Source organism: Schistocerca cancellata, chromosome 4, assembly GCF_023864275.1.
Source record: "Schistocerca cancellata isolate TAMUIC-IGC-003103 chromosome 4, iqSchCanc2.1, whole genome shotgun sequence".
NCBI lineage: Eukaryota > Metazoa > Arthropoda > Insecta > Orthoptera > Acrididae > Schistocerca > Schistocerca cancellata.
The window spans coordinates 579,551,899-579,575,844 of record NC_064629.1 but is presented as its reverse complement, the minus strand read 5'-3'; the positions used below and the strand labels follow the sequence as shown (position 1 = coordinate 579,575,844).

The following is a 23,946-nucleotide window of genomic DNA, read 5'->3' as shown; positions in this document are numbered from 1 at the left end:
AAGCACAAGTCGTGGTCTGCAATAAACTGGTCTATGAGAAGACCTTGTCTAGATGGAAAGGCACTGCCCCACAAGAGGTGATGAGCATTAAAATCCCCAAGGAGGAGGAAGGGAGGAGGAAGTTGCTGAAGAAGGGCAGTTAAGGCAGCAGGTGTAAGAGTCCTGTCAGGAGGGAGATAAAGATTGCAAACCGTGACCTCAGAGTCCAGGTGGACCCTAACAGCAACCGCTTCCAATGTAGTTTGAAGAGGAATCCACGTGCTAGCAATGTCTGTACGGACCAACGTACAAACGCCACCAGAAGCCCGCAGGGGTCTGGCCCGATTTCGACAGAAAACACGGAACCCACGGAGGGTCGGTGAGTGAGCATCAGTAAAATGAGATTCCTGTAGAACCACACAAGCTGCAGAGTAAGACGAAAGAAGGGATTTCAGTTCCGGAAGGTGACGATAGTAGCGATTACAATTCCATTGGAGAACCACAGAACAATGATTTAAATGGGGGCTGAACACGCCAAAGCCAGTCATACCACCGGGTCCCCACCCGTCACCAACAAGGAGGGGACGACATCCATGAACGACAGGTCAGAATCCGGTTGTGAAGTCGGGGATGGGACCTCTGGTGACACCAGAGGATCTTTGTCCCAGGACTTATGTTTCTTCTTCTTTTCAGGCTGAGATCGAGGAGGGCTATGTGGCATAAAGGAGCCAGCTGCAGCAAGATCGGGAACAGAAAGAGATCGGGCGACCTGAGGGCCGACAGACTGCGGCTTTCGCGGTTGTTGCGTGGCAGCAGACCTTTGGCCTGGACGGTGCCGGGGAGGGGCATACCGGGAGAGGCGCCCTGGACCGGCAGACGCCGAAGGAGTGGGACACTTTTCCAGCTGGGGAGGGGGAGCAGCACACAGAGGAGAAGGTGTGGGAGCCGCAGGGGAGGGGGGGAGGAGAGGGGTCTGGGATGGGAGTAAGGAAGGGGGAGGAAGAGGTGAAGATGTAACCAAAGCGTAACTAGATCACATGGACACAGCGTGAAGACGTGTATACTTCTTACAAGCCTCTGTGTAGGTTAAACGATCGAGGGACTTATACTCCTGTATCTTCTTTTCCTTCTTATATACTGGGCAATCTGGTGAACATGGAGAATGACTGCCATGACAATTTACACACACAGGAGGGGGAACACAGGGACTCCCCTCATGGAGTGGACGTCCATAGTCACCACAGAGAGGGGCCTGTGAACAGCGGGAAGACATGTGCCCAAAACGCAAGCACTTAAAACACCTCATATGAGGTGGGATGTATGGCTTCACATCACATCGATAAACCATAATCTTAACTTTCTCACGGAGGTTATCCCCTTAAAAGGGCTAGGATAAAGGCACTAGTACCAATGCGATTGTCCTCAGGACCCTTCTGAACATGCCGAACAAAGTGAACACCCCGCCGTCCGAGATTGTCCTGAAGTTCCTCATCAGTTTGAAGGATGAGGTCCCTGTGAAAAATCACACCTTGAACCATATTTAGAGACTGGTGGGGGGTAATGGACACAAGAATTGTGCCAAGATGGGTACAGGCACGAAGGGCCGCAGATTGGGAAGCTGAAGTAGTTTTGATCAACAACGATCCCGACCGCATCTTGCTCAGGGAGTCGACTTCGCCAAACTTATCTTCAATGTGTTCCACAAAGAATAAAGGTTCGGTATTGGTGAAAGTATCTCCATCAGTTCTGGTGCAAACTAGATAATGGGGGAAAGGTTTCGCCCCTAGCCGACGGGCCTGACCCTCTTTCCAGGGGGTAGCCATGGAAGGGAAGGCCGAAGGGGCAAGAGAAGCAGCACTCTAAGAATCAGTTCCACGCAGAGAGACGGCCGCAGAAGAACGGCCAGAGTTCTGGACCCGTATGTGTTTCATTTGCATAGCGTCCGCCCTGATACCACCCACTCCGATCAGGGGCTCTCCTCACGGGCACCACCCAGCCACAGAAAGGGCCGTCTGGCATGGCGGAGACACTAGGTCAGGTGATCTTCCCCAAATGGCTCACACTACGGAGGAGAAATTTAGGAATGGAGGTCAAACCCCCGAGGGGGACCAGGGAATGCCAAAAAGAGGAGGTGATTACGCAACAAAGCCAAATTGTAAAACCAACAGAACCAGGAGGATAGCGGGGGTCAACATAAGCAGGGACACCAAGAGAGGGAGAGGAGAGGGTGAGAGGAAAGGAGGAAGGAGGGGAAAGGAGGGGCAGGGGAAGGAAATGCAGCCCTGGAGAGAAAGAAGGCTGCAATAGCTCGGGGCCCCGTACTTGCCACGCACTTATCCACAAAAGAGTTGTGGATCCCCTGCGGGATTCTTTACAGGTAAATGGAAAACCTGGTAGAAGCCAACCTCAAGGAAGATCAGTTTGGATTCTTTAGAAATGTTGGAACACATGAGGCAATACAACTTATCTTGCAAGATAGGTTAAGGAAAGGCAAATCTATGTTTCTAACATTTGTAGACTTAGAAAAAGCTTTTGACAATGCTGACTAGAATAATCTCTTTCAAATTTCGAAAGTGGCAGGGGTAAAATACATGGAGAAGAAGGATATTTTCAGTTTGTTCAGGAACCAGATGGCAGTTATAAGAGTCTAGGGGCATGAAAGGGAAGCAGTGGTTGGGAAGGGAGTGAGACAGGGTTGTAGCCTATCCCTGACGGTATTCAATCTGTATACTGAGCAAGCAATATAGGAAACAAAAGAAAAATTTAGAGCAGGAATTAACATCCACGAAGAAGAAATAAAAACTCTCAGATTTTCCGACAACATTATAATTCTGTCAGATACAGCAAAGAACCTGGAAGAGTAACTGAACAGAATGGACAGTGTCTTGAAAGGAGGATATAAGGCAAACACCAACAAAAGCAAAACAAGGATAATGGAATGTAGTCGAATTAAGTTGGGTGATGCTGAGGGAATTAGATTAGGAAATGAGACACTTAAAGTAGCAAATGAGTTTTGCTATTTGGGGAGCAAAGTAACTTATGATGGTCGAAGTAGAGAGGATGTAAAATGTAGACTGGCTACGGTAAGGAAAACATTTCTGAAGAAAAGAAATTTGTTAACATCAAGTATAGACTTAAGTGTCAGGAAGTCATTTCTGAAAGTATTTGTATGGAGTGTAGCCCTGTATGAAAGTGAAACATAGGCGATGATTGGTTTAGGCAAGAAGAGAATAGAAGCTTTTGAAATGTGTAAATGCTGAAGATTAGAGGTGTAGCTCACATACGTAATGAGGTGGTACTGAACAGAATTGGCGAGAAGAGGAATTTGTAACATAATTTGACTAGAAAATGGAGTCGGCTGGTAGGACACATTCCGAGGCATCAAGGGATCACCAGTTTAGTATTGGAGAGAAACGTGGAGGGTACAATTCCTAGAGGGAGACCAAGAGATGAATACATTAAACAGATTCAGAAACATGGACGTTGCAGTAGTTTTTCAGAGAAGAATAGGCTTGCACAGTATAGAGTAGCATGGAGAGCTGCATCAAACCAGTCTCTGGACTGAAGACCACAACAACATTACTTATTTCATGTTTCTCGATTAATAGTGAATTTTCCCAAGATGTACATACAGGGGAAAGGTGATACCTTTATTTTTTTATAGTGAAGACCTACATAAATCTCTAACACTCTTTCCAGTAACGATTCCAATACCTCTCTTTTGTAATTTGAAAGTACTCTGTGCTGCAAGAGAGTTACCATGGACTAAGACTGGATATCCTACATGAGAATGAGCATAAATGTGTAACATGCACTAACAACTGCTTGCTTATTTACGCAGGGTCCTTACAATACAACAACAGTTACAAAGCTTTGAATTAACATGTGTCTAATGCATGTCCGGTTCATTGTTATTCTGGATTCACAGGCTGAAGAATTTAGCTTCCTTACTATTTACAACTGGTTGAATACTAAAAGTGATACATTGATATTGGTCACTTCAGTTTCATTCATAACAAAAATTTAATGATGCTGTTTACTGTCATTAAAAAGTACCTAGTTCATCTGGGTTCTAGCCGATTCTCATAATTTTCTACCTGCATTATAATTGCCATGTCATCAGCAAAGAATACTTTTTTTTGCCTCAATATTTACGAATGAGTCATAAATACAGATAAGAACTAGAGGTTTGTGTACTGATGCTTGATAAATGCCAGAGGTGAATGGGTCTGAATTGATAAGCACACAGGAACTAGTATAGTGATGCAGTATGTAAACCAAAAGTTGACTTGTTGGATACGATCGCTGAAACAGCTCAATTGGAAGTCCTTATACCATAGTGTCTAATTGTCCTAATGAGATTGGTGTGGTCAACCATGGCTAATGCTTTTGTCAAGTCTAGGAATATTCCTATTACTTGACTTTTATCATCCATATGTTTTAGAACATTTGCACACAGTCATATATAGCAGTGTGATTTTTTGATTCTAAAGCCATGCTCTACATGAGCTGGCATGTTTTTGTTCCCAAGGTTTTGTCAACCAAGTATTTATTTATTTATTTATTTATTCATCCATCTTTAAGCATTTGCATGCAATTGAATCGCCATGAACAATGTACAAGAGGTTTTATACAGTACGAGGAACTTGTTAAGAAACATACTTACACTATGGTACTACACATAAATAAAACACACATAATAACGGCACATATACGATACAAAAAAACCACACGTGGTAAATAAAGATTCCTCCACATAGTTAAATATTAAATATGGAATTATACATTGGTAATTTAATAAGTATCACGCAATAAATTAATAAAGGATATACACAAAAATTTGCAAATATGGTAATATTATAAATATTAGCTGAACATTATTTAGTTACTTTAATATTCATTACGACAAGATACTAAGGGGCACAAAAAAGCATACAATGAAAGTAGGTCACATTGCCTGCGCAAGTAGTGTATTGAAAAGCTTTAGTCCTACATATTTGTAACTGTTTTGTGTTTTATTAAGTCGAATTGACGGTATGATTGTTTTATAAATAAAAACTGTCTTTTCTTGCTGCACTGTGTGCTATATCTCACAGACTCTTTTTATTTTAAGGTATCTTCAGTAGTGTATAGAATGATACAGTTTTGTTTTGATATATGTTATTTGTAAATTTTAAGGCAATTCATATTTCGTTTTAAGTAAATACGTGGCTACTTACAGTTGTTTGCGGTTTTGGCCGGCATCTGCGTTTCCTTTCATTTGGTCACAGGCTGCATCAGAACTTAACATACGAAACATAAGTACGTTTTCATGTTTCGAACTTTTTTTTCTTTACTATTTACATACTGTATGCCCTTCTTGACACGGCGCACTATTAGTTTTCTGTCAGTAATTGTACATATTTAATCAAAAACGCAACTACTGTCAGTTCACCATTTGTGTCATCCTGTTTGCCTGGCTTGTTTACGCAAGTTGCCAACCTAACGAAGTGTCTGCTGGAAACAAACGTGTGTGTGTGTGTGTGTGTGTGTGTGTGTGTGTGTGCGCACGCCTTCGACCATAGGTGCAGCTAGAGTTGCAGAATGTTGAATATGAATGTAATAGCTGTCAGAGAGTGGTTGAAAGTTCTGGTGTTCAGCTGATTTGAGTTTTGGTTGAAATTATTTATGGAGAGGTTCATGGGCAAGTGACTGGTATTATCATTTCATTACTATCATTATTATTGTGATAATAATCCTCTATTGGAGCATTACTCTATTAATTTATCTACTAGTATAAACAATGAGTTGTCTGGAACGTGACCTTGATCAATTAACAGGGTTTTCTTTTCTGCTTTGGTTTTCTGCACGTGATAATTTTGTTGCAGGGTTAGTAGGTGTTTCTTATTGTTGATTATAATTATTTTCATGTCTTCTTCTTCTCAAGTGGTTGGTTTGTAATTGTGTTCCCTTTCCCTTAAGTGTTCTACAAATGTGGAGTGGTTTGCCTTATACTTCAAGGCTCTCATCTGTTCTTTGTATCCGACATCATATGCGCTGCCTGTTTGTCTGGTGTATCCGCCATCACAAGAGTTACACTGTAATTGATATATACGTGATTTCTAGTATACATGTATGTTATTTGTCAGTTTTGGGTATATTTGATAGAATTGTCTGTTGTGTATGCTATGGTTATGCCCTGTCTTTTGGAAAGGTTAGTGATTTTGTGTTTGTATGTCATTGTATACCATCTTGTGTTTTCTCTTAAATTTTCCTGATTATTCTGTGATTTGTTATTGTACCGTGTGTTTACAATAGTGTTTGGTACTGTTGTGTTGTAGTCAGTGGTTTTGTTTTTTCTGCTTTTATTTTACGTTTAATTTCGTTGTTTAGCTGTGTGACTATGTTACAACTGTAATCGTCAAGTGGGGATACTTTGACTGCAGGTCTTACTTTGTTCAAAAATTAGGAAAAACTTTGAGCGTCTCTTTCACAGATATTACTGAACTTAGCTGAGCCCAAACATCAACAAAAGCAAAACGAGGATAATGGAATGTAGTCGAATTAAGTCGGGTGATGTTGAGGGTATTAGATTAGGAAATGAGACACTTAAAGTAGTAAAGGAGTTTTGCTATTTGGGGAGCAAAATAACTGATGATGGTCGAAGTAGAGAGGATATAAAATGTAGACTGGCAATGGCAAGGAAAGCGTTTCTGAGGAAGAGAAATTTGTTAACATCGAGTATAGATTTAAGTGTCAGCAAGTCGTTTCTGAAAGTATTTGTATGGAGTGTAGCCATGTATGGAAGTGAAACATGGACGGTAAATAGTTTGGACAAGAAGAGAATAGAAGCTTTTGAAATGTGGTGCTACAGAAGAATGCTGAAGATTAGATGGGTAGATCACGTAACTAATGAGGAGGTATTGAATAGGATTGGGGAGAAGAGAAGTTTGTGGCACAACTTGACCAGAAGAAGGGATCGGTTGGTAGGACATGTTCTGAGGCATCAAGGGATCACCAATTTAGTATTGGAGGGCAGCGTGGAGGGTAAAAATCGTAGGGGGAGACCAAGAGATGAATACACTAAGCAGATTCAGAAGGATGTAGGTTGCAGTAGGTACTGGGAGATGAAGAAGCTTGCACAGGATAGAGTAGCATGGAGAGCTGCATCAAACCAGTCTCAGGACTGAAGACCACAACAACAACACAACAGCTGAGCCCACTCTTTCCGTCGTAGTTCTCCACATCGTCGCTAGATGGCAGCACAAATCCCATCATCAAAGAACATACATGTGCAGTCATAAATGGCAGACATATTGAACGTTACATTCCGCAAACTTTTTTCGTCTGTCTAAATTTACCTATATGAAGAATATCAGTGGTGATTTGCAGTCTTTGTGTATTGTAGTAAGCTGTACGATATCTATTGACAATGCTTATATAATATCTTGCGCAAGAATTGACTCATGAAACTTAAAAATAAACATTTTGTTGAGGACTGCATGTTTGTTAAGTTATGTGGGGTTACTTTGGCTAGTAGTCAAAATATCCCCACAACACAAAAATAGCGATTTTAATGGCTTTTCTTCCGTTTTACAGCATTTTTTGCCCTTATGTTGTAGGTAGGCCTAAACAAAGATAAAATGACAAGAATTCATAAAAGACTCCCTTCAGCAAGAAGATATAAGAGTGCTGTTCCAGAAAATATCGAGTCAGCTTTAAATGAGGTTAAAAAAGGTACATTGTCAATCACTGCAGCTACTAAGAAATACAATATAGCGAAAGGAACATTAAGTAATAGGTTTCACAACAGGTATGAAAAACAGTTTGGCAAGCCCACTGTATTTTCTTATGAAGAGGAGATAGCTTTGGCGCGTCATGCTGTTGTTGTTAGTGAATGGAGTTTCCCTTTTGACAGCCTTGATTTACGACACCTTGTCAAGTCTTATTTATATACACAGGGAAGACCAGTTATATTATGTGGTAGGAATATTTTACCAGGAATTGATTGGGTATGTTCATTTGTTAACAGACATAAAAATGGTCTTACATTTAGGAACTGCCAGAAAATCAGGCTTGAAAAAGCGGGAGTTACAACAGATGTAATAAAGAACTATTTCATTAATCTGGAACAGTCACTTCAAGACGAAAATAAAGTTACTCTATAGAAAGAAGTTTTAATTTTGATGAAACAAACCTGTGTGATGATTCGGGTGTGAAGAAGTGCATTTTCAAGTGAGGGGTGAAATACGCAGAACAGGTGGAGGACAGTAGCAAAACCAGCATTCCTTTGATGTTCTGTGGCTCTGCAGCTGGAGAGGTTCTACCTCCATATGTAGTTTATAAGTCTGAACATTTGTGGCAAACCTGGGTGAAAGGGGGTCCCAGCAAAACCAGGTACAATCGAAGTCGTTCTGGTTGGTTTGATGCCAATATTTTTACTGACTGGTTTATGAAATTATTTCTTCCACATGCCAAAAAGCTTGGGGGTAAATTTGTGCTTATTGGAGACAATCTATCTTCCCACTTCACTCTTGAAGTCATACAGGCAGCTGTAAGCAATAACATTGCCTTTTTGTGCATCCCAAAACACTCCATACACATGTGCCAACCACTGGATGTGGCATTTTATAGCCCCTTAAAAAATTTTGGACAACTGGAAAAGTGGCTCAAAAAAGAGGTCACATATTTTGTCAAAAGATAGTTTCCCAGCATTATTATCAACCCTGTATGATAAGATCAAAGGTTCACCAGAAAATGAAGCTGTAAGTCAGAATCTTATTTCATGATTCAGAAAATGTGCTATCTGGCCTTTTAATCCAGAGCAGGTACTGATCCGTATAACTGGTCAGAAAAACTCTGGCTTGGATGAAATTATGCCTACAGTCTCCAATGCATTGATCGATCTTTTGAAATCGATGAGACATGGAGAGAATGCTGAACCTCGCAGACGGCGTTCCAGAGTAAATGTCATAGCAGGAAAGAGTTAGTGTATGGAAGACCTTGTAGATGACCCAGATTCCTCTACCAGTGAGGACAATGATCCAGATATTCATTTATTAAATACAGGTAAAATCATGTATAATTGTGTAATCACTTATTAATGTATTTCTGCTTTATCTTGGTTCTTGTTATTGCTCTTTTGAATCACCTAGGTTATTTTACTTTATTTCTTGTTCTCAGCTGAAGATAATGAAGAAAGAATGGCTGGAGAGACTGCTGAATCTCTGGGGAATTCAGGGATAACTCAACAAAGTGTAAAAACTAATGACTTTGTGATTGTTTGTGTGCTGACAACACACAATACACGCAAATACTTTGTGGGTGAAATAAAAGAGAAAACTAGCTCAGAATTTCTTGTTAGGTTTCTAAGGAAACAGCAAAATAAGTTTGTGTGGTCAGAAGTGTTGGACGAATGCTTAATAAAATTTGAGCAAATTGCTTTTGTACTCAACAAACTAGATATTTTGAAGCGTGGTGTTCGTTTCTCAGAAAAAGAACTTGAAGGCTTTTCTATAATTTGAGTGGTTTAAGGAGGTTACTGTTACCTCAGATCACACTAAATTCAAATGTAATTCAATAAGCTTATATAATATAATGGTGTACAACTGATGATAAATGTACTGCAGCTTCATTACAGTTACTTAAAATATTTTTTGAAATATAAATATCCATTTACTTATCATGGAGTTGGTCAATTTACACGCCAGCTGGGGATATTTTGCCCAGGTAAGTATTTTTCATTAAGTTTGTGCAAGTGTCCAAAGTAACCCCAACCATGAGGTAACTTTGACCAGTGACAAAAAAATTATTTTGCTTGATGTACATCGTTTGAAATAAAATTAGGTAAATTAATCAGTAGCTAGGTGGCTAGCCCCCAAAATACAATATTCAGTTTCAGGAAACTGTGTGTGACCGATATCACACTTAAATTGAAAATTTTGGTCAAAGTATCCCCATTTGACGGAACCATTGTTTTTAGCTATCTGCATTATTATGTGAAGTTCTTTACGGTTTTATTTGATGTGCGACACTGTGTTGAGTTTATGGAGCATGTGTCAAAGTGCTGCTTGCTTTTGTATGTGTGGCTATTCCGAGTATTGGGGAATGATAACATTAGTTTCTGTGGGTTTATGGTAAATTTCAAACATGTTTTTATTGTTTTGTGTGTGTGTGTGTTGGGGTTTATGGGCGCTCAACATCGAGGTCATCAGCGCCTTTTATTGTTTTGTTTTTGTTTGTTATATCCAGAAAGTTGATTTGATTATTCCGTTGTCTTTCAATTGTGAATTTTTTATTTTTATGAACCTTATTGATGTCAGTATGTAATTTTTCCTCTCACTTGTTCATGAACCCTTCCACAAAAATTTAAACCAAAACTCAAATCATCTGAACACTAAAATATCCAACCACTCTCTGACAGCTATTACATTCATATTCACCATTCTACAGCACACACACACACACACACACACACACACACACACACACACACACACACTCAGCTACAAATATAACAGAAATGAATAGACGTTAGGCCTGTTTCACATTATGACACTGGTGACAGTCACCAGCGACAGTCAACAACTGAGATACATTTGTCTGAACTGGAGTGTTCATACTGGAACACTACACTGCCTCACCAAGCCACTATGATCCGGCAGTGACACACCCTCGCGACATGTGATGGACAAGGCCACTCTGTTCACAGCAGTCATCGCCATGCATGCATTAGTTTGGAACACTGATCACAGATACAGCTTTGCAGATTTGCCAACTGATGGGTAGTCACTTCTGAGACAGAGATGTGAAATATTCGTTGCACATTATACTGTACACACTATACTCATGAGTTTAAATTTGATTAACATGGAAGATTTTGTAAGTGAAGTAGAAATCCATCCTGCTTTTTGGGATGTCAAAAGTGATCACTATAGCGACAAACTGATGAAAATGAGTGCATGGCAAGAAATTATAATGAAGTTTGTGTCTGATTTCAGTGAGAAGAGCATGGATAAGAAAAACAAAATCGGTAAGTTGTATGTTTTTTTTCCAAATTTAATATCTTAATTTTCGAACCATAAAAGGCTAGCGAAATTTAATTGTTACTCCTGTACGAGTCCATTTCAGTAACTTATTAGTTGGCAATACCTGTAGTGTCAGACACCAGTGATCCAAGAGTGTTCACCACAGTCACTGGTGACCATGACAGGCGGCCGTCACCAGTGTCCCAGTGTGAAACGGGACTTAGTTTCTAGCACACACTTCGGTAGGTTGGCAACTTGCATAAGCAAACCAAACAGGATGAGACATAGAGTGAACTGACAGTAGTTACGTCTTTAACTCACAGTTTGTGATCAAATATTAGCAATTAGTGACAGAAGACTAATTGTGCACCACACCAATGAGGACAAACAGTATTAAAATTGTGAAGAAAAAAAGTTCGAAACGTGAAAACGTGCTTATGTTTCGTAAGTAAATTTCTAGTGCGACCTCCAACATGTGACCAGATGAGAGGAAACGCAGCTACCAACAAAAAAACGTGAAGAACTGCAAGTAAGCATTTGTTTACGTAAATAATAAGATGTGAATTGTTTTATAATCTACAAATAACACATATCAAAACTGTAGCATTCGAGACCCCACTGAAAATGCCTCAAAGTAAAAAAGGCGAAACGTGTCTGGGAGTAATAAAATACAGTACTACAGTGCAGCAAGAAAAAGCGCTTTTTATTCATGAAACAAATATTTCTACACTTGCTGTGGAGGATGGCCATGCAAAAAGTAGGTATTTCTACCTTTAATGCTTGACAGGTATTATTATTGTGAACTGAATGCATGAAGTTGTAACTGTTGAGGTTTTCTTTTATGTACAAAAAGCAGCCATTTGTTGAAAGGGATTCAGCTGTCAGTAACTGTGATTCTTTGAAATAATGCCTACATGATGTTATTTCTGGTGATCCCAGCATTGCTCCTAATGGCTTCTTTCTGCCAAATAAAAATTTTCCTTGCCCCTGGCTAATTACCCCATAGTAGAATACCATAGCGTAGATGGCAAAGATAGAAGGTATAAGAGGAGTTAAATAGAAGTTTCTCAGAAACAGATATGCATATTTTTTTCAGTAGATAGATAACTTGCGAATGCTTGTGATGTATATAGTGTCTGTGATTCTCCCAAGTTAATTTTATATCTAGGTATATGCCAAGGAGTTTGATAGAAATGGACTATCATCAACATTGGATAAGCTGAAACAAATATTTAGGGTCTTCTCATTGTTAATAGCTAGCTCATTAGTTTCAAATCACATACTAGAAAATTCAAGGAAATCTTTACTTTGCTCTTTCAGTTTATTTATGTCCTTCCCAGAATTGATGAAAACTGAATCATCTGCATAAAGTACAGATTCGCATGACGTATTGCTGGCAGGTAATTGATAAATATTATCAACAGTAGTGGCCCAAGCATTGACCTGTGGGGAACGCCTCTAGTAACATTCAGAAACTGAGTTTTGAGCACTGTAACTTACAATTTGTTTGCTGCTACTGAGATAAGATTTAATGAGGCAGAGCTCTGTGTCCCTAATGCTGTAACACCATTGTTTCTCCTGTAATATTCTGTGGTTTACAGACTTGTTAAGGTCCATTAGTGTGGCTTCAGCAGTTAATTTGGATTCAACAGAGGACTGCACAATAGAAACAAAATTTGAACAGCTTGATCACTGGGACCTAAGACCATACTGAGACTTAGTCAGTAACTGATTTCTGACATATGCATATAAACTTGATTTTGTATACAATATTCAATTGTTTTTTATGAGAGGACGACGAGTTAGGTTGGCAGAATTGAGAAAAATGAGCATAAATTCCTCTGGAGTGACAATAACATCGTTTTTAACTTTTACACAATGTCTACCTGTACCCAATGCAGCCTGACATTTCTTATTGGACTTTTCAATGAAGTTATCGTTTTCTCTGCATTTGGCTAACCTGCTTTGTGATCTGTAAGGTCTCTAGAGGCTATATGCCGTTTTATTAGTACTACCACCTTTTATTTTATTATGGCAGATCAAAAGCAATAATCTTAGCTTCTTTAAATGTGGTGTGAACCATTTTTGCAAAGATATTTGGCCTTTCTTTAGTTTTGTTTCATTTGCTAACCACTGCACAGGAAGTATTGAAAATTTCAAATGGAATGCGAGAAAACCTGCTACAAGCTCCCTCAACGTATCTGGAAGAGCATATTACACTGAAGAGCCAAAGAAACAATACTCCTGTCTAATATCGTATAGGGTCCCCTTCAGCATGCAGAAGTGCCATGACATGACATGGCATGGACTCGACTGATGTCTGACATAGTGCTGGAGGTAAGTGACACCATGAATCCTGCAGGGTTATTCATAAATCTGTAAGATTACGATGGGGTGGAGACCTCTGCGCAACAGAATGTTGCAAGAAATTCCTAATATGCTCAATAATGTTCATTTCTGAGGAGTTTGGTGACCTGGAGCCATTCTGTAGTAGTTCTGGAAGTTTGGGATGTCGCATTGTCCTGTTGGAATTACCCAAATCCGTCAGAATGCACAACTGACGCAGGGTATCAGACAGGATGTTTACATACAATTTACCTGTCAGAGTCATATCTAGACATAACAGGTGTCTCATATCGTACCAACTGCACACGCCTCACACCACTACAGAGCCTCCGCCAGTTTGAAAAGTCCACTGCTGACATCCAGGTTCCATGGATTGATGAGGTTGTCTCCATACTCGTGCACATCCATCGGCTCGATAAAATTTGCAACAAGACTTCTCCAATCAGGCAACATGTTTCCAGTCACCAAGAGTCCAATGTCAGTGTTGATGGGCCCAGGTGAGGTGTAAAGCTTTATGTCATGCAGTTATCAAGGGTACACCATTGGGCCTTTGGTTCCGAAAGCCCGTATTGATGATGTTTCATTGAATGGTTCACACTATGCTACTTGCTGATGCCCAGCATTGAAATCTTCAGCAATTTGCAGAAGGGTTGCACTACTGTCACACTGGACAATTCTCTTCAGTCATCATTGCTCCTGTTCTTGGAGAATTTTTTTATGGCTGCAGCGATAGCAGAGATCTCATGTTTGACTGGATTCCTGATATTCACAGTACACTCGGGAAATGGTACTACGGGAAAATCCCCACTTCATCGCTACCTCAGAGCTGCTGTGTCCCATTGCTCATGTGATAACTAAAATACCTCATTCAAACTCACTTAAATCTTGATAAACTGCCATTGTAGCAGCAATAACCGATTTAGTAAGTGTGCCAGACACTTTTTGTCTTATATAGGTTTTGCCGACTTCAGCACCATATTCTTCATGTTTACTTATCTCTGTATTTGAATATGCATGCCTATACCAGTTTCTTTGGTGCTACAGAGTATTTCAGTTTGGGACCTTCACCTCCTGCCTGAAGTTATTAGTGCTTTTATTAGTTAATAGCCTGACACAATGGTCCATGATGGCCCTTTGGTTCACTAATTGCCCCAGTTCAAAACATCTTTTTATACATTTGTAACAAAATTGTCAATGCAAGAGAGTTGTCTTGCACAGAAGAGGTTATGAGATCTTAACATGTAAGAAAACTAGTATTTCTTGGTGTCTTTTTCTTACATTAAAATTTAAATCTCCAAAAATTAAAGTCTTGTGTTTGACATATTGTTCTACATGGAGAATAAGTTGATATAAGTACTCTACAACTTGCCCACCACCACTATCAGGAGAGTTGTATATTGAGAGAACTATGAGTTTTAGTGTTGGTAGTACCATGACAGGTGCTTTAAAACTGCATTTAACATTTAAGTCCCTAACATCAGGCACAGTAAACCTTTATCCTTGATCTACTGATCAACTCCCATAACCTTCAGTGGGTCCACAGTAAATTGCAAAGTTAGCCTCTTTATTCTTGTACATATTGCATATTACCCATCTTTACCTGTAGCTTACCCCTACTCTTCTCAGAGTTTTTCCCACCAATTTACATTGTCGTAAGCTTTTCCCAGGTCGACAAATCCTATGAAAGTGTCTTGATTTGTCTCCAGTCTTGCTTTCATTATCAACCACAATATCAGAACCGCCTCTATGCTACTTTTACCTTTCCTGAAGCCAAACTGAACGTCATTTTCGTGTCCATTCTTCTGTATATTATTCATGTCAGCAACTTGAATGCAACAGCTGTTAAGCTGACTGTGCGATAGTTCTCGCACTTGTTGACTCTTGCTATCTTTAGAACTGTGTTAAATGTTTTTTTTTTTCTGAAGTCTGATGGATAAATTAAGTAATCTGGCTCTTTTTTATTTTATTCTACAATTATAATCAATATATATTTTAAGAATCATATGCATTTATTATAAACATAATTTTGTACATCTTAGTGTATTTACTCATGACACAGCCACACCATGTGGCTTGTTGGTTGCCATAATTGCAGTCAGTCCATTGGTTGCTCATGGCGTTCAAGTCTTTGTAGCACCTCATTTCCATTTATCCCAAATACCATAACGCATGCAGCATATATTAAAAATAGACACTAGACACACACAAAAGATTAATTTTCCTGGAAATCAAAATAAAGTTAGTTAGATTAATATTTAATAAATACACACAGTAAATTAAAATTGTATATATTTATTTCACATAATTTCTTTTTTATCAGTGAGCGATTATTTGCTGAGCTTGTTGATAAATTATGAACTCTTATGTTGATCTGAATATCTGAATCATCTCAATATCCAGATCATAATTTTTGTTTTGGCTGCCGCTAATATGTCCTTGACTGGTATGACTGCCAGGTGTCGGCGACCCAGACAATATGATTCACCAACTCTACATTCCAGAGAGGCCACTATTCACTCCATTGCACTGTGTGAGCCTTTTTATCTGTCCTCTATGTTATGTACAAAGTATTACAGCATTTGTACTTATTATTACATAACATTAACAGAGTATTGGCATACCTTTTAAAATACATAATGGCTTAAGTAACATAGTCACTTCCCTTTCAGTCTTTATTAATAAAATGTATTATTTCTCAGGGTAATAACGATGCCTGTCATTTGTCATGCACAGTAATATTTTATATCTACAACACCCTAGAGTCCTTTCATCACATTTTTTACAGATGCTGCCACTTCCACTGCATTAGTATGAGTTATGCTTATTATTTTCTGTGGTCCTTCATTTATTCCATAAATTTTTTTATATCACTAATCCTGTATTCTTTTCTGGATTTTGTCAAATGCCATCTACTATAATAACATATCCAAAAACTTTATTTCTTTTCGTCCAAATTCAGATATAAACCATTAATTTTGATGCCATTCTCAGAGAATGCCCCTGATACTGATATATCCAAAATTTTGTTATGCTCCTTCCAATTTCCAACTGATATCAGTCATCTACATAACACTTCACTCTTGGTAATAAGTCCTCTCCTAAAACACCATCCAACATACTTATAAAGGCTGACACAAATATATTCCTCTAACATCTCTGTTCTATCCATTTGTGGAATGATTAGTTTATTTATTGCCTTAGCATCCAGTGTTATTTAATTTATTTTTTCATCAAAAAACCTTTCCAGGTTGTGGGACACAAAACAAACTCGAAACAAAACAGTAACACATCACAGCAAAAACACGGTATTACTTCAGCAGATACATAAATTTTATTTTTATCCACAAACAAGCTTGCACTAGTTGCAGTAGCTGCACTGTCTTGTTTCAAGTCTCTTGTACCTCAAATATTAAAAAAAATTTGTTACTGAATTGAAGCAACAATCTAACAAGAATGCCCGTAAGGTTTCACAAAAGAGAGTGAATGATAACATGATTTATACTTTATGTGAAAGCCTATTGTAAATTTTATAACCTGTTTACTGTAGAAGTTTTGTAGGCTGATGTCCTTACTGAATGGACATGAAGCTTTTCCTTACGTCTTGTATCATGTTCATGGCTATTAAAATTTTCATATATTTCTTTAAATTCTTTCTAGCACACTTAAAGATTTCTAGTATGTACATACAGGAAAGTGGGAGGACTGATGAGTTTTGAATGAGGGTTTTGCAAGAATCTGTTTGACGTGCCTGTTGCATTGCTCTTACAGTTCTTTTATGGGTTAGGAAAATGAGTGAACTAGGTGGTGTACGACCCTAAAATACAATTCCGTACCACACAATGCTATGGAACTGGACAAAGAGGCAATTTGGACAGTGCTAAAACTTGCTTTAACATAGAGTAATTGTGCTCTATAACATATTTTATTTTGTGTTCCATTTACTGTATTTTATGTGTGTGTGTATCTTGAAGGCATGTGCTGAAAAACGTTGTTTCCAGAGACGATGAGAAATTTTGTAATATCCGCCATTTTTTTATTACCACAACAATGGAGCTAGAATATTGCCTCTGGGCTCTGTAAGAAACATTCCATTTCAGTATGTGTCTAATGTCTTTATCTATGGTCTTCTGTCTTACTATTGGTATTACATATAACTGCAGTTTGGAATGGCTACATTCTCTCACCTCCAAACTAGTGAACATAGTCCTTCCTCAGGCCACATCTATCGGAAAATACTTTAACATTTTCCTCAACAACCTTTTTAGTGATTTCTTTCTGTCATATCCTGCACCTTACAATTGATATTGATGATGTTATCATTGCTTTGCTGGGATGCTATGAAATTTAACTTTAATCTACATATTTCAAGTTCACTGTTCTCCTCTACACTATCAAAAGAAACATCTTCCTCATCATACATGATGCAATTTGATTTGTCTCTACAAGCTACAATTGTGCTGTCTCAACTTTCATTATTCCATTGCCACTTTCATCAGGGTAATTATTAATTTTGTTCTTTGATATTTTTACATGCAGTCTGTTTACTTTTTGGGATTACACAGCCTACAAACATCAGTTCCTCTCCCTTTTCACCTACCTTTATTTTAACACCATCTCTCAATATATCTAAAAAATCACAAGTTCCTTGCAGTAGAGGAAACTGTTAAAAAGAACCAATTTTTCAATGTATTCAGGTAATCAAACGAGTTATGTTTTAAATGTAATTTCTGTAAATTTAACTTTAAACAATCTGTAGTTTCAGCACCTATTATTGTGATGACATAAGGGCCCGATTTTTGGTCATGAGACAGTCAGTCCACGGCTGGGTTTCAGACGAGTAACTTGTGCTGGTCAGAACAACAACAATACTTCAAATTAACTATGAAATAAATGTTAAACAATTAGGCCTTGGGTAAAAGCCAGTGACAGTGTCTGTCTCCATATGAATCTGATTATTCTTCAAGAACTGTGATGTTTGTGGTTAGGTTTTACTGCTCATAGATGTTCAACATGAAACTATTGTAGCAGTCTATGGAGTTTCGCATGCAAACTATTAATGAGGCTTATGGAAAGTTTAAAAATGGTGCACTGGCCATTTAACTGTGTAATATTAGGGGGTTGTGCAAAGTGAAAATTAAAATAATGTAAAACATAACTGTGCATCTATTGGCTACATCATTTAAAGTAGTCAGTGTTGGACTCAACAAACCCCATTTTTCATCCAGTGTCACAACACAGTACGTTGACACCGAGGACAACAATCAACAAACAACGAGATGAATGAAGCAGGTGGAACCGCCACAAGCTGTCATGAGACTGGTGTAGTAAAGCTAAATGCCTATAGAATTTAGTTTCTCCTGATACCACATGCGTGATTGTCACCCAGAATTTTATGTTTCCCCCCTTTCCCATTTTGTCTGTGTTTAGTGATGCACTTTTCGTTTCAGTGTATACATGATAAGTAGCATATTATGGGTATTCCAGTACACCCTAACCTTCAAATGTCTGCTGACGCTCATGAAGGTATCATGTGAACACCCATGATGTTACAAGTTATCAATGACACCACCGAGCCATGCCCCTTTCTGCATCCACCTAGCCTCCCTTCTTGCCTTTATAAGCAACAGAATTGAGACAGTTAATCAAAATCCAAGGTGGCTGAGCTAAACTAGTTGTGCTAGCAGGAAATTTGAAACTTCCCCATTCATCAGCCAATCATAGCCTGGCACTTTAGTATCTCTAAAATGAAAGCGTCAATCAAAATCTAAGACGATGGAACTGACCCCATTGTGCTAATGGGAAAAATTAAAGATGATGGAATTAGCCCAGCTGTGGTTTTTAGCCCCTCTCCCTTCCCCTCCTCCTTCTCCTCCTCCTCCTCACTGTCTCCAGATTATCAGGGTTTAGTATTAAAGTGAGGCAATCAGCTGCAAAACATGGTGCCAAGTTTGAAAGTATGAAATAAAAAATTGTGGACCTTGACTTGAATAGACACCAAAATCAAGATCTGCAGTATTTCCATGAAACTCAAATATCTTTGCATATGCAACATAAATCTATTTAATCATTGCAGTATTAAAATGATGCATGAAATGGCACCAAAAATAAAGCTGTGCAGAAAAAATATGTAACCTTCACTTGAATAGGTACTGTGGAAAAAGATACATATTATTTCCAGGAAAGTCAAAGATATTTTCTTGCAAATACATACCTCTGTATTTAATTAGTATAATACCAAAATAATGCATAGAAATGGCCCCCAGTTGTATTATTTCCATGAAATTCAAATATATTTTCATAACATACAGCCTCTCTGAATGAGTCAGCATTTAAAACATGGAACAGGTCACCAGTTGTAGAAAGAGAATGGGTCACCATTTAAAGAAATTGAATGTATCATTGTTTAAAAAACTGAACAAGTCGCCATTAAAAAAAGGAATGGATTACCATTTAATGAAACAAAACCAGCCACAATTTAAGAAAAAATAGAACTGATCACAATTTGAAAAAATGAAATGAGTCACCATTTAAAAATTTGAAGCTGGTTACCAAAATTGTATTCCATACTGTAGCAAAATTGTATCAAATTGCCCCAAGATTGTAACAAATTGTCCCACAAGAAGTATCAAATAACCCCAAAACTGTATCAGGTTGCCTCCAAACTGTATCAGCATGCCCCAGACTGTATCAACTGGCCCCTTGAAACTGTAAATAAGTTTCCCAATGAGTTTTGCATGAGCGATGCTTTCTAAAACTGTGCTGATTTGTGGACAGAATCTTCTCCCCCTCAAGGAAATTTATTGTATTGGAACTGAGAATATGTTCAAGGATTCTGCAGCAAACCAATGTTAAAGATATTGGTCTGTAATTTTGCAGGTCCGTTCATATATCCTTCTTATATACAGGAATACAGGAGTTACATACACTTTTTTGTACTCGCTTGGGACTTTGTGCTGGACAAGAGATTCACGATAAACGTGAGCTAAGTAAGGGGCCAGTACTGTAGAGTACTGTTTGTAATAGTGAATTGGGACACCAATCAGGACCTGGCGACTTATTTGCTTTCAAATGTTTTAGTTGTTTCTTTGCACCAGTGATGCGTATTACTATGTCCTTCACACAGGAGTATGTGCGCTGGTCAAACGATGGTATGTGTGTATGATTCACCTGCATGTATAATTTCTTAAATTTGAAATTTTAAACTTCGGTTGTACTCTTGATACCTTCTACTGCCATACCAGACTGGTCGATGGGTGACTGGCGAGAAACCTCAGACCCACTCAACGATTTTATGTCAGACCAGAATACAATATCTGTTGCTAAGCTATGATGGTAGTTGTTCTAAGCGTCACACATCACTCTTTTTACAGACACACGAATTTCAATTAAATTTTGCATGTCGTCATTTATGCTTTCTCTTTTGAACTGAGAGTGCAACAGACTTTGCTTTCGCAGCGTTTTTCGAATTTTGTTGTTAATTTTCATCCATAATCCACTTACTTGGCAGTGTTATTACCATCTTTGGTGCTGCGCTCTTCGCAGCAGTATGGTCAACTAACTCTATAAGCGATGCCAGGACTGAGTCTTCTTTTTGTACAGTTGTGCTTCGTGGATGTTTTAATGTGCTTCTGCTCTAATTTTCATCAGTTTTCTAGCCACTGTAAGTTCCACTTGCTTCAACATTTCTTCACTAAGTCACATTCCATGAATACTAGCATTCCACAAGGTTTAGTTTACTGTATTATGCAAGTTTTTAGATAATAATTTCTAACTTTTAAAGACGATGTTTTCAAACTTATGTGTTCTAGCGCTAAGTGACTGTAAGTGTTTTGGTCTTTTTCTATTATCTTGATTGTTTCTTTGAATGGGATTGTGTAGTACATGTTTCATACATAAAGTCAGATGAACATACCTGTGTCTGGGATGTATAAGGCTTTTATGTGATTTATTAGTTATTCTGCGTTTTTCATGTCATTTTGTATTTTATACTGTTGTGTATGTTTGGTATACGCCTGTGAGGGCATATGTGGGTGCTTTTCTGTAGTTCACAACAGGCCTCACAGGGGTATTTTCTTTATCAAGTTTCGGTTGGCTCCAGAGCTTTGGGGCATTAGGTTTCATATGTGTCATGAGCTTTTTGTCTGTCATCTAGTGTGTCTTCAGTTGTATTTAGAACGTTTTACATTTTTTTTGGTGGAACATGCTTGTTGCGTCTGACTTTAGTTTTGTGATTTTATTTTGTGAAATTAATTCTTGTGTCTTGTTATTGTATTCTTGTTCATCCATAAGGACGGCTGCAGTCCCTTTGTCTGCCTTTGTTATGATTATGTTGTCTCTATGTAGCTCTTCTCTAAGCGTGTTCAGAGTTTTAGTTTCTGTGGGTATCACCCGTGTTTTATTGTGTCCATGTCTTGTATCTATGATGATTTAATTTCTTTGCCTATTAATTCTCTTGTTAGGCTTATGTTACATTGTGCTTGTGTCTTCCCTCTGTTCTTGAGACAGTATGTTCTCTATGTTCTCAGACTCTATAATAAGATTTTCTATGAACTGTGCATTTAGTTTTGTGTTTACATTGTGTTTTAAACCTTTCTGTAGTAGCTGTGTCTCTTCATGTTAAAGTTTAGTGCCTGTGAAGTTTATGAGACATGGGTAGAATTGATTGGTGCATCTCTGTCTGTTTGGGGCGTTTGACTGTATTTGTTTGTCCATAAGTGTCCTTAAGTTTCTTATTCTGTCTTTGCTTTAGCTGATGTATGGCATTATGGGTGTGTTCCTTAACCTTCCGCAGTATACAGGGTGCCCCATTTTAATTTATACTGGCCAATATCTGTGAAGTGGCACAATTCTGGAAAAAAAGTCTCTAGCAAAAGTTGTAAGGTTTGAAGGGGTCATGGAATGGTTACCTCGAAATGGCGTTGAAAAATGGTTAAATCAAAATGGCCTTGAACACTGTTTTCAAGGTCAAACTAAGGTAAAGTTCATTTTCGCAAATGGGAACCCCTATTTATTATTCAGTATTCGTATACTACGTGAAAAAAAACGCATTGTTTGTAGGGTACATTTTTTTCGAAAAACTATGGTTTGTCGCCATGGGGCACTTCATTGTAACTTTCCCAGGTTACCAGTATCTCGAGAACGAAGCGAGATCGGGAAAAACTTTCAATGAAAGTCTTGCATGGTTTCTGTCCACTGGTGAAATTTTCGTGAGCTTGAAATGGCCTTGAAATTCTTCAGTAGGGATTAACCTGAAAGCAAATACCGTTGGCGTTAGCGGAACCCAATGTGCACCACTTTGAGGGTGCCAAATCAGAAACCAGCATTGGGCTTGTGCCGGTACAGTCAGGGAAGAGAAGGGTGGAGCTTTAAGGCTAACTAATAAGTGTCATTGTTGGGGAATTTAAAATCATGACTGAGGGTTCAGAGAAATTTTACCTTTGGAGACTGAAAATTTCTCGGCTGTGCTCACTTAGAATGATTCTTGACTGGTGTGACACTGATAAATTTTCCTCTTATAGACTGACAAAAGTGTGTGTTAAGGGATTTAGAAAAATTCCACCTCGTCGAACTCTTATGAATTTCGCCTCGTGAGACTCAGAACAATCTCGTCTCGCGAGACTCTTATGAGTTCCTGCGATGTGAAATTTTTCCAAATCCATACAAGCAAAATTATTCTCAACACAAATGTTTGGAGCTCATAAGAGAAAAATTTATCTGAGTCACCTCGTCTTACAATCGACTTTCTCAGGCCCATCTTTTATTTCAACCTTTTCTCCATATTTGAAAAGAACGAATTATCATGTGGTATTTCACTGTTTTATTATTTACGTCAATATCGAGATATGTAAAGGTGACCACTTGAAAGACCCACATTAGTTAGACACCTAAGTAATTTTCTGAACGAGTGCTCTTGAATACTGTATGTTTTGGCTTCATGTTGTGACGTAAACAACAGCGAGAACGTGTAAACGGACAGGTCGCGTACACTGTAATAAGTCAGTTGTCCTGCAACACTTTTGTCTGATGTGTCGTTGAAGGAAAAACCTAAGAAAACCAATAATAGTAAAAGTGATCAGTAAAATTTATTTTTCGACTCTAATCTATTCGAAATGACTGATTACACGTCGTTAGAAATAGTGAGAATGATAAAAAATTGTTGGCGAGCGTCACGATAATTATGCAGCCGCGCAACAAGGATTGTATGCAGAAAGGAATCCCGATGCCCGTCATCCCACGAAGGTTACAATTAGGTCTCTGGTAAGACGAGCTAAGAGGGACCTCGAAAAGGCAGAGACGAAAGACGGGCCTGAGAGAGGCGATTGCACTGGGAGTTCGTGCTATCGTTGCTGAAGCTCCAGACCTTTGGACTCGCCAGATTGAGCAAATGTATGGCGTGCCTCGATCAACGGCATCTTTAAATTCTACTCATATCGCTTACATATCACCCAAGCCTGGGGATCCAGAGAGATGCCTGGCATTTTGTCGATGGGCCGATACGCAAATACATCGTTGTCGCTTTTTCTTCGCACGCACTCTCTTTACAGACGAGGCAAATTTCTCCAACATGGGAGGAGTCAGTCTCCATAACGCACACTACTGGGCGGAAGCAAATCCT

General features: G+C 38.6%; 1 protein-coding gene across 2 annotated transcripts; it reads left to right on the top strand.

Annotated features, from left to right (window-relative positions):
- The first annotated feature begins 5,548 nt into the window (after positions 1-5,548).
- LOC126184711 (uncharacterized) lies at positions 5,549-9,565 on the top strand. 2 transcript variants are annotated; one of them, XM_049927231.1, is made up of 3 exons: positions 5,549-5,673; positions 8,782-9,027; positions 9,142-9,565. In XM_049927231.1, the coding sequence occupies exons 2-3, from the start codon at positions 8,952-8,954 to the stop codon at positions 9,480-9,482; spliced, it is 417 nt and encodes a 138-aa protein (XP_049783188.1). In that variant the 5' UTR covers positions 5,549-5,673; positions 8,782-8,951; the 3' UTR covers positions 9,483-9,565. The 2 variants fall into 2 exon arrangements, with proteins under 2 accessions (XP_049783188.1, XP_049783189.1); XM_049927232.1 differs by having other exon boundaries at positions 5,585-5,673; positions 8,787-9,027.
- The last annotated feature ends 14,381 nt before the right edge of the window (positions 9,566-23,946 follow it).